General features: G+C 38.6%; 1 protein-coding gene across 2 annotated transcripts in view; it reads right to left on the bottom strand.

The window, feature by feature from the left end:
- Bdp1 (transcription factor TFIIIB component B'' homolog Bdp1) overlaps positions 1-12122 on the bottom strand; it is a 153105-nt gene that overhangs the window by 48799 nt on the left and 92184 nt on the right. For both annotated transcript variants that reach the window (XM_067145863.2, XM_067145861.2), the window contains exon 5: positions 5275-5416. In XM_067145863.2, coding sequence (XP_067001964.2) covers positions 5275-5416 — 142 coding nt within the window. The remainder of the gene's footprint in view (positions 1-5274; positions 5417-12122) is intronic.

Raw genomic sequence — 12122 nt, forward strand, 5'->3', positions numbered from 1 at the left:
TTGTTCTTTCATCTATGGGTTGGCAATATTAATTTTTCTTTCCACCACTTTTGAACTTAGCCAATCCCAAATTTCTTTAATTTTGGACCAATCATGTCCTTCTTCCTCAATTTTTGATCTGTAACTTTAGACGACCAATAAACGTTGGTGGGTGTGTTTTAATTATTCATGAAAGGTCTCGAATCTTCCAAGAGGGTATAAAAACTGCTGATTTTCCTGGCTCTCCGCCACTTCAACAACATCTAGCTTAGTGTATGGAAGTATAGCAGGGGGTGGGTAGCGCCTCTTCCTTCGGGCAGCAGCTCTTCAACAAGGTAATGGCCGTTTAACATCTTTCTTTTTTCCTTGCTAGCTCAGCAGTTTAACCACCTTTAATATGTAACCTACAACTTAAAACATGTAAATCTTTTTCCATCTTTGTAAAACTTCATAGATCTTTAACTGTAAATCGGGGATAGAGTGTGCCTTACCCTCTCGAGCTCCCCTTCATTTTGATCTGAGGTGACTACGTTTTCATAACCGATTTTCTTCTCTTTCCTAATGTATTAAAATTTTCTTATACAAGTCATCTCCCTAGTGTGGGAATAGCCCCTGTTGAATCGGCCTAGCGCCGCTTAGGTTTTAACAAGTTTCATATAGGAGTGCAAATACTCGCCTCCATTCATCTTTGTATTTTGGGCCATTAACTTAACCCGTTTTGTTTTCCCTCCTGCGAAGGCCCAGTAGATTGGGTACAAGATACCCCTGTTTATATTTGTGAGTTGTGCCTCAATGGCAGTTAATTGTAAAGTACGGTGTTGCCTTCAATAGGCTTGAAAATTGAGAGCGGGTCAGCTCTTTGTTTGTGGTAAAAGTGCCTCGAGGTGGACCAGTATGGTTTTTCGAGCTTATGCTCCTGGTATGAAGGGGATTTCTGCTCTTTGAACAAATGTGTAATAGTGGGCTTATTGCCCAAGGATTGTGAAATTTGGGGCTCAAAGCCCAGAACTTGTAAAGGTCCCGGAACTGGTGTTTGAGTTTGTAAAATGATACTTGCACTTGATTTTTCATTGTTATTTCACCTAGTGAAAATTTGTTAAATCTTGTTGCCTATTGAAAATATAACCTTTATTGAAATTTTAATTCATCTTTCGAACTTATAGATAGACCCATTCCAGCCCGCACCTTCTTTCACATCTGCTGTTCCACAGATATCTCGGAACAATTATTATTATTATTATTATTATTATTATTATTATTATTATTATTATTATTATTATTATTATTATCATTATTATTATACTTTATCTGTGAGATTACTATTATTATATTATCATTCTTATTCAATTCGATTCTGCAATGCTTGTCGCTTGCATGATTGGTTTTAACTGTATGCATATATATGTATGTGTAGATTAACACTAAAGACATGTACAGTGAAAACTGTTACATATCAGATGTTGGATGTGACATTGTTACATTGTGCAATACTGCTGGGATTTCTGTCAAGTCATCGCCACGTCATGGCTACGATATCGTGCGTATTTAGCACTGACCTCAGATAGTCAGGCCGCCCCAGAGGATTTCACCATTACATGCAACGGTTTGAGGCGGGTGGGAGTAAATCATTGTTATTTCTGGAGATTACGTAGGTGTGCCATGCTGTGCCTATATAAGGTGGCTGCATATTGTACAGTCAGTCATTATTCAATTGGAAGGAGAGGCGACACTTGGTCGGAGTGTGAACGAGATGCAGAGGCCTCAGTCGGTCATAAAGTCAACGGGAGTCTACGGGAAGGAGAAGGCTCAGTGAACCATTAGTCTTTGGTCATTGAGTGAGGCCAAAGTTGGTCGGTCACTTAGTTGATGATACGGACGGGAAGGCTTACAACGAAGTCACAGAAGGATAGACCTGCAATGAGGTCATACAGTGCAGACTTACCAATAAGTCATGTAATATGGAGAAGAAGCAGTCACAAGGATGCATCACCAAGTTAGGCGTGACACATCTACAGTAAACACCAGATTTAAGGAATACGTCGTAATTACACTCAAAGTGTTGAAGGTACAGTCAATTGAAACAGTGAGGGATATATTTGCATAAATTGTTAAATGTTCGGTCAAGAAGAATTCAAATTCATGCCTAGTTTCTTTCAGTTGCAATGTCATAATTTCGTATTCTCATCTGTTTTAATCGCAGCAGTTCTCACTATTTTATATATTGTTTCAAGAATATATTTTGTTCTATCAAATTAATTTAGCGTTTCATTTCTACAGTAAAATATCTTAACCTCAAAATTAATGGGGAAACCGAACGCCAATCTCCTTTTCCCAGAACTTATATGGTAATTTGTCAAAAGTAAGCTTGTTACCCCACACCCTAGAGATAGTCAAGATTCTCATTCTATTATTGCTGCACTGAGTGGTAGCTGGCACCCTTCAAATAACATATGTGTAAGTAAGCAGGTAAGAAGTAAGTGTGAGTACAAGGTTTGACGATTGTGTATTTTATTTAATGAATATTAATTTTCATAATTTCCATTTTAAATGCAGATATTTCATATTTTCAATTTAAATGCAGTTTTATATGTTTCAAAAGATAGTTAGAGAGTTAGGAACTCCTCACAACAAACTTCTGAAAAGTACATCACCATGCTTAGGAGCAAAACCTTTCTTTTCTTTCATTCAAAATCCCTGTGTTAAGCCTAACTAAGGGCCCTGTTTATTCAGTCCTGACATCTATCAGCTAATATTACAAACATAATCCAACACATACAAAAGCAAAAGAGCATAATTTAAAATTTCGGATAAAGACGTCTTTCACTCTTACGGGAGCAGACGAGTTCCAGATAAAAGTTAAAGAAAGAATATCAAATCAAAAGCTGTACACAGATCATATAAAGGTTGTGTCAAAATTAGCAATATCACTGTATGGCTGACCAAATCAAATCAAGTTTTGGATCCTCTAACCTATGAGCCTGGTGTGACGTGAAAATGGGGACTAATATTTATTTGGTATAATGGAATTCTAACATGAAAGCGTCTAAGAGTAATTATTTATCTGGCATGTCTGCTTGTGAAACTAGAAGTTATCTACATTATCGGCCATTGTTGGAACTGCTGCCTAACTGTGGAAGTTAACAGGCAAATTTAATTCAAATACCTTATCTCCGATTGTTACACATTTGCTGGATCAATATGATTCGCGGGATTATAGTTTGATTGCTGCGCGCCTAACGCAGTGCGCGCTTTGAATCGTGGGAACTTGCGACTTCCGCTTGGTTCGTATGAGCAAGGACAGTGTGTTCGCTGCCACGGTCCCAGATATCTATGTTAAGTGAAGCTCGTAAGTGGACTCCTTGGCGCAAAGGAAGAGCATTTGTAATGGAGCCTGACTCTGATGGATAAGTGAGGATGTTAGGGCTATGCCCTTTACTCTTTTGAAAGTTTTCCAGTGTGCTCCAACCTGATTATTTCTTTAATGTAAGATGTGAACTTCGTGTTGTGAATAACCCGTTACCGATATGGAAGGTTTTAAATGTGTTGTAAGTTGGATACCCTAACTCCAAGTAAGTACTGGAAATTATAATTAATTGAAGGGATTTCGAATGACCAGACATTAAAAGTGAGTAATTTCATCGTGGATTTGACCAACATCATATACCGAGCTCGATAGCTGCAGTCGCTTAAGTGCGGCCAGTATCCAGTAATCGGGAGATCGTGGGTTCGAGCCCCACTGTCGGCAGCCCTGAAGATGGTTTTCCGTGGTTTCCCATTTTCACACCAGGCAAATGCCGGGGCTGTACCTTAATTAAGGCCACGGCCGCTTCCTTCCACTTCCTAGGCCTTTCCTATCCCATCGTCGCCACAAGACGTATCTCTGTCGGCGCGACGTAAAACAAATAGCAAAAAACCAACATCATAAACGCAACCTTTCGGTATCGTGTAACCTTTGTAAGCAAAATCTGGTATCACCTTTGGACTGAATCCGTAGGAAAAACAAATGTAATGAAGGGAGTTTGGGATCGCTAGTTATGTGTCTATGAGGTGGTATTTTGTGTAAGTTGTTAAATCTTACTGTTTTGTCGTCGTGCATTTTTACTTACTGTTCTTCATATTGAGGATTATTATAATTATTATTTTGATATTTCATTTTGATGTGTGTTTTCCTCCCTAATTTTTTCTTCGCTGCTTGTATTTGCCGTCTGATTGTGCTCCTATTGCCTTCGTGGCTGATTACTTGTATGTGACCGTTATTTGCATTGTTCGGGGCGTTAATTAATTACACCTCATGCACGTATTGTAGCGTAATCCAAAGCCCCCTTCATTCTAAAGTATGTAACCCGTAGGCAAACTGATTAACTAAAGCTAATGTAAATTGGTACTATCACCTCTTGCATAAATAATAATAATAATAATAATAATAATAATTATTATTATTATTATTATTATTATTATTATTATTATTATGTGCGGAACGTTAATCAAAATTTTTCCTTTGATATACTTCATTTAGTTGGTATTGCTGTCCGCTATTATTTCATTGTGTTTTCACCTTGTTCGGTTATTTTGTGTAATTTTTATTCGCGGTTGGAGCCACTAATTTTCCTTATTCGTGTGTTCTTGAGTGTAACTTGTAATTAACTATTTTAGTAGTGTAGCAAATTTCAATTTTAAGCTGCATTTGTAGTTGCGGGCCCGTTATACTGATGATCATCAATCTAAAATAATAATCAATTTCCATATTCTAATTACCTAGTGTTTATCGTTTAAATTATATGAAAAGGTTGCAACCTATTTTAATCTGTTATTGAGACCTTTATGCAATGGTATCTGTTTTGAGTTTTTCAGTATTTATTTGAGGAAGCCTATCTTGCTAGCACATTCTTTTTACCTTAATTTAAAATTCATTATAAAATGGTGTTTCACCTTTGAGTTTTAATTGCGTTATGGTTTTAAAAAGAAAAAAAGGAATATATGTAAAATTTAACTGTTTTTAAATGTTCATATTTATTTATTAAGTAAAATTTCTTCATTTTAAATTTGTTCTGGTCTCTTATTTGGAAGGTAGTAATATTGACCTGGCAACCTGTCAACTGTTTATGATAAGATCCTGCCTTGCCCTCCACACTTCATTTTTTGTGCTACTGCCCTTACGGTAAGTATTGTGTTTGTTTTCATTTTGTTCTTTGTTCGTACATTTGTGTTGTTTTGTGTACTACTTGGTAAGGTTGCACTGGTATACAACATTTCATCAAACTTATTTTAATTTTAAAAATGAATTCAGAAACTCACCAAACTTCTCTCATCTAGAATTATCTGACCATCAGCACCAACTTTGACCTGAGGGACTGGCATAGCAAATGACTGATTACTATCTTCTCCATTAGCATCTGGATCATCAACACTCTCTTCTGCCAACTGTTCCTCCACAGCCCTAGAAGTTGTTAAAAAAAACTTAATAGGTAAAGTGGTTTAACATAGAAAAAACATAAAGAAAACTTCTATAGCTGTGGGAAAACCAGGCACAGGATACGGTTTTTGTATCTGGTTGCTTTCAGTTGAGTTCATACCATGAAAAGTTTTGAACCTGATTTTCAAAATAAAAGACTGGATAAAAAGTAAAGGCAACACCTTATAATTTGTACCTAGCTTTGCTGGAAGAGGGAATGTCAGCCGCCTTCCACCATGCTTGTCAGCATATCCATCTCCCGCAATGTCCCATGGTGACCTCCCTAATGATACAGATGATGGCCTCTCTTACTTCATAATATTTCTCGTGACTGGATTCTTTGATTTTTGTAAAGACATCTTTATGACAAACTGTGCTGAAAGCCTACAGTTTAATATCTTGGAGCCTGACAGGAGGTGCAGTGAGTATCATATGAACATTAGCACTTCAAAGGGAAGAAACCTCAGAAGACAATGTCAGGTCAGGAATAATAAACTGGAACAGGTGTATTATTTCAACTATTTAGGATGTTTATTCTCCCATAATAGTAGTATACTCAATGAAACTGAATCAGGTTGTAATAAAGCTAATTCAGTGAGCTTGTGGTTGTGATCAATGGTATTTTGTAAGAAAGAAGTGAATTCTTAGACAAAACTATCTTTACATTGTTCGGTCCATTTTCAAGCCAACTTTGCTGTACGGGAGTGAAAGCTGGCTGGACTAAAGCTATCAGACCCAAATGTTGGAAGTAACAGACATGAAAGTAACGAGAATGACTGCTGGTACAAACAGGTGGGAACAATGGCAGGAGGGTACTCCCAATGAGGAAGTACACACTGAGTAAGGAATAAACTCTATGGATGAAACTGTACGCATAACTGGCTTCAACAGTGGGGTCATGTGAGGTGAATGCAGGAGGATAGGTTACCAAGGAGAATAATGTACTTAACCACGGAAGGTAAGAGAAGTATAGAGACACAAAGGTGGTGAAGAATAGACTCAGTTTTTAATCTTTAATAATAAGAGGTGTGGAAATGTGGAAATATTTTTTTTTTTTTGCTAGGGGCTTTACGTCGCGCCGACACAGATAGGTCTTATGGCGACGATAGGATAGGAAAGACCTAGGGGTTGGAAGGAAGCGGCCATGGCCTTAATTAAGGTACAGCCCCAGCATTTGCCTGGTGTGAAAATGGGAAACCACGGAAAACCATTTTCAGAGCTGCCGATAGTAGGATTCGAACCTACTATCTCCCGGATGCAAGCTCACAGCCGCGCACCTCTACGCGCACGGCCAACTCGACCGGTGGTGTGGACATAAATGAGGCCGCAGAACTAGTTGCAAACAAGGGATTAGGGTCATGAGTAGTTAATTCAGAAAGGCTTTTAGACCGAACATTGTAAGGCAAAGCAGTCTATAATGAAGATACAGTACATGATCATAATTGCATGGACTCGCATCGAGTGAATTACAGTGGATGCTTCAGTACCTTCTATTGCCAGATCTATAATAATGTAATATACTGGTGCAAGTTTTCATGGTTGATGTCAATCAACAAGCTCTCATATTTTTCTGGGATATTAAACAGCACTGACATTATAAATACAGCAGTGTTACAACTGCTATTCAGTACTATTCAGACAAAATGATACAGTATTGTATTTATTGAACCTAACAGGCGATTAGCCCCAACACATGTTCACAATACCCGTTTCCATGCATAAACAACTAACAACAAAAGAAAAAAAACACGAGACTCCTTGGGCATGCCATGAGGTCCATCAGATACTCTGGAAACGTGACACTCCCAAGGGAGAGTCACCACGGCAGTCATCCTTCGTCCCTACATGCCACAGCAATCGTCTCCATTTAATATCAAGATAGAAAATAAATAAAAAATAAGAAGATAATAATATTAATAATATGAGAAAGGATAAGCTAGCTACCTACTACTACTGTCCGGCCGGGCTATCACCCCTGGTGAGAAAAAGGCCACCCTTCCAGTGATGGCACGACTGGCCCTACCCGTAGGGCCCAAAAGGAGGACCCCAGCTGCCCCTACCAGATGACAGTGCAGTTTTCTCACCATTCCATTTGCGGCTGGCCACGTGGGGCTGAAACTCCTCTCGTCCTGTTCCCCGCCTCTCTCACTCCTCATCCCACGTATATCTCCCTCATTCTTTGGCGTAGGCCCATCCTACCCCATCCTCTTACGAGTATGTCTTCCTCTCTCTTACCCATTTACTATACATAAATAGTGAGAAAACAGCACATGATATACAACCAAGTGCCATACTGCTAACGTACAATTAATAATGGAAAAAAATTAATAATAATAATAAACAATTATCACAATTAAATACCATAAATAAATCCAATCTAGCCTATCTCTATCCTTAGATTCTACACGTAGCAATTATATCTGGTTGTTGTTACAAAATCCGCCGACATCAGGTTTCATCAACTATTAGCACATGTCCTTGACTGCTTATCTACCGAGTTCGCATTTCTTGTCCACTGACCTACTCTGGCTGAATTTCAGTACACTGTTAGTCAACAGTTACACAATCGCCTGCCGTATCACGATTGATAAGGCCTCCTACAGTTACAAAATCAAATCAGCACCCTAACTTAGAACATTACACTCACCTTCCTTTTTTTCAACGACTTAAACACACCTCCATCTTTTCAGCCTTTACACACCCACTTACTCATCCTATGCCTCTTTCTCAAATTTCTCTCACATGCTTTTTTAATGGCACATAAGTACCTGTTCAACTCTCCCCCATCTTCCCATTGCCTGATAATCCACCTTATAATATTCCGCTCATCCCTTTTTTCTAAAAAATTCACATTGTTTGGCACTCAACAGGCAATTCCTTAACTTGTTTCTTTACAATTACCAATTAAGTGAAGATAGTCGCTTACTACCCCACATAGTACACATACCGTCTTATATCTACCCTTTAACCACCCCTTGTTCTTGTGGAGTCCCATTAACCACCATACCATCCCACCCCTGTTTAGCCTATCAACATAGAGATCAGGCCAGCTAGGAAGACATCTGGGAGCGCGTGCGCACTTTGGACTATCTCGTGTAGCGTATCCCCTCCTAACAGAGCTCTCGCTACAAGGCCAGTTCAGTGCATAAGTTTACACTCAGCTGCCGCGCTCTGCTTTCTAATTTCCCGTTGAGTAGTAACTGTGGTTAGTGGTGGTGTACGTTAGGCCTATCTGTTACACTATGGAAGGCGTTAAAAGTAGCCTGCATCATAAGGTGCTAAAGAGTCAGACTAGTGCAGCAATCTTGAACGTTATAGACTTTATGGAAAGGGAGGCAATGGAAGAAAAGTTTGTGATAGATTGTAAAAAAAAGTGCAGGAAAGAGTAGCAGCAGCTGTTGGAGTGTCAGAAAGTTATTTGGAGCGAAAAACGAAAGAATTAGGAAAACCTATGGATAGTCTGTTTGAAACACCAAACAAAAACAGAATGCGCACAAAGAATATTACTGGATTGGACGACTTTAACGAAAGTGCCGTATGTCGTATTGTTAGCAAATTTAATTTAGATGAAAAATGTTTACCTACAGTTTCAAAAATTCGTGTAAAGTTAGGTAAAGACTTCAAGTTCAAAGGATCCATAACTAGTGTCAAGCGAATTCTTCGATCATTAGGATATCATCAGAAAAAAAAAAAAAAAAAAAACTAAGACTAACAAGCGCATCCTAATGGAGAAACATGACATAAAATACAAAAGGTTTGTTTATTAAAAAATGACCAGTATCGGGCGGAGGATAGTTTTACATACTGGCGGTGAAATGGGTTTCATCGAGAACTGTCTGCTAATCTGGAAGTCTGGCAGCAAGAGTGGCGACTACCACGATGACATGAATAGGGACTTTTTCTTAAGAGTATGAAAGATAACTTCCACCTCGCAGTGTTCTCGTAATTGACTACGCGTCATATCACAACAAGGAAGTAGATCGTGCTCCAACCTCCAGCTCACGGAAAGTGACGATGATCTCCTGGCTAGTGAATAGGAACATTCCACACGGTGAGACGATGTACAAACACGAGCTTTATGAGATTATCAAATTGCACAAGCCGGCACACAAAACATACGTCCTAGATGAACTCATGGAAGAGTACGGACACTCGGTAATTCGACTGCCCCCATATCACCCTGAATTAAACAGTATTGAAATAATGTGAGCAAAAGTGAAGAACTGGGTAGCTTCTCACAACGTCACTATTGACGACGTAGAGAAACTCACTTGAAATTCGTGTCAATATCCGCCGAAGACTGGAACATAAGGGATGGGGAACATTTTAAAGACATTATGGAGTCCTTTGCGATCCGGTGAGGACGACAGAAGTGATGACGGAGGACTCAGTGGAATTGAAGAGATGTAGTGGACATAACAAAACAAGAATGTGCTCATTATGTGAATAATTATAGTGTCATTATTTTATTACTTATTACTTCTAGTGCCATTTAAGTTATTTTCGTATACATACGCTATTACTCAACATATGTAGATCCTTTATGTTGTTTCCTTTTATGAATTACATTTTGTTTCTGTACCTGAGAACAATTGTATAATTATATATGTCATATCGTTAAGTCACATTTCTTATTTTACAACAAAACATTGGCATTAAGGAGCTGGGGACAAACGATCACGTAGTCTAACACTGCTTTCTCGCCTTAAAGCAAAAGTACTTTATTATTATTATTATTATTATTATTATTATTATTATTATTATTATTATTATTTCTTTCTTAATCTCCTTACCCTCCAGGGTCGGTTTTTCCCTTGAACTCAGCGAGGGATCCCACCTCTACCGCCTCAAGGGCAGTGTCCTGTAGCGTGAGAGATTGGGTCGGGGGATACAACTGGGGAGAATAGCCAGTACCTCGCCCAGGCGGCCTCACCTGCTATGCTGAATAGGGGCCTTGGTGAGGGATGGGAAGATTGAAAGGGATAGACAAGGAAGAGGGAAGGAAGCAGCCCTGGCCTTAAGTTAGGTACCATCCTGGCATTTGCCTGGAGGAGAAGTGGGAAACCACGGAAAACCACTTCCAGGATGGCTGAGGTGGTAATCAAACCCACCTCTACTCAGTTGACCTCCAGGCTGAGTGGACCCCGTTCCAGCCCTCATACCACTTTTCAAATTTCGTGGCAGAGCCGGGAATCGAACCCGGGCCTCCGGGGGTGGCACCTAATCACGCTAACCACTACACCACAGAGGCGGACATTTTATTATTATTATTATTATTATTATTATTATTATTATTATTATTATTATTATTATTATTATTTCGTTTCACCCTCTTTAGGGTATGTTGAATCAATTCTTTCTCTGTCTGTTCTATTCACAGTGCCCAGTATTTCTTCATTCTTTCTGATTTTCGTTTCTTCTCGTCTTCCGAGATAATAGATGTGGCTTTTAATGTAGATTTGTTTTGGAACGTTATGTTTTCTGCTTTAGTTATTACTTTAGCTGTTCGACCGAATAGTGAATTTTCTGTAATTTTTAATTCTAACAAGTCTTTTTTCAGTTTCTTTAAACCAGTTCGGTTTTGTTTTGGGTTACGGAAGAAGTCAAGATTTGTTCTGTTAATCATAGAGTTCATTCCGAGGAGAAGATGACCGTAAAAATGTATCCTCTTTCTTCACATAGTATCTGAGAGTTTTCAATTTTCTTGTAGCTTCTTCTTCTTCTTCTTCTTCTTCTTCTTCTTCTTCTTCTTCTTCTTCTTCTTCTTCTTCTTCTTGTTATTATTATTATTATTATTATTATTATTATTATTATTATTATTATTATTATTATTATTATTATTATTGAGTTATTTTACATGAGGTGGCTTAGGTTATGAAGCCTGGTGTTATAGCAAACCATATTCTACACTGTACATTTACAGCGTCATAAAGTTAATTTTAAATCAAATTATAATTTAAAAATAAGGACTACGCAAATTGATACACGAAAAGGATTTTGACAGCTAATGTAATAAGAGGTTAAATTATGTTCTAACTCCTTCAATCTATCTGTCATCTGTAACACTTGTAAATGCATTCATTTCGGCTAGGTATGTCTGTTATTTTCAGCTGGAAGGGAATTCCACTAAGTGAAAATCTGCGGAGTGTTACATGTCAGTTAATACAAATATTTCGGGTCAACTGTACGTCACCACAACACTGAGCGAGAAGGGGAAGTCAGCGTTCTCGCTCCCACGGCTCTGCTTTCTCACTCGCACACTTCCCCTCACCGGATGTCTTCCTAGCTGGCCCGATCTCTACCTAATATTTATCCCAGTTACTTGCAATACTTTATTCACAACACTAAGGGAACTTCTTAGCCTAATTTCTTCTAATAATCTCTGCCTTTGCATACTTCTAATCCTCCTGGAAAGTACCTTCCACCCTCTGGCTTCTGTCTTCGACCAAACTGCAGCCCACAAGTACCCCAAGCCTATCTTCTCCAAATACCCTTTAATTTTTTCTAGCCAGCATCTCCTATACATGCTCTTCAGTTGTTGCTTGTATGCAGCTTGCAACAGTTTCCCGCTTTCTTCTCTTTTCAAAATCATCCAATATTTAACGATTCTTTTCACACACAACTCCCGTATCTTCCCCACACATTAATTCAACCCCTGCACTGAGGGAGCCGCATCACCGACTTACCAAAA

Source organism: Anabrus simplex, chromosome 4 (assembly GCF_040414725.1).
Source record: "Anabrus simplex isolate iqAnaSimp1 chromosome 4, ASM4041472v1, whole genome shotgun sequence".
NCBI lineage: Eukaryota > Metazoa > Arthropoda > Insecta > Orthoptera > Tettigoniidae > Anabrus > Anabrus simplex.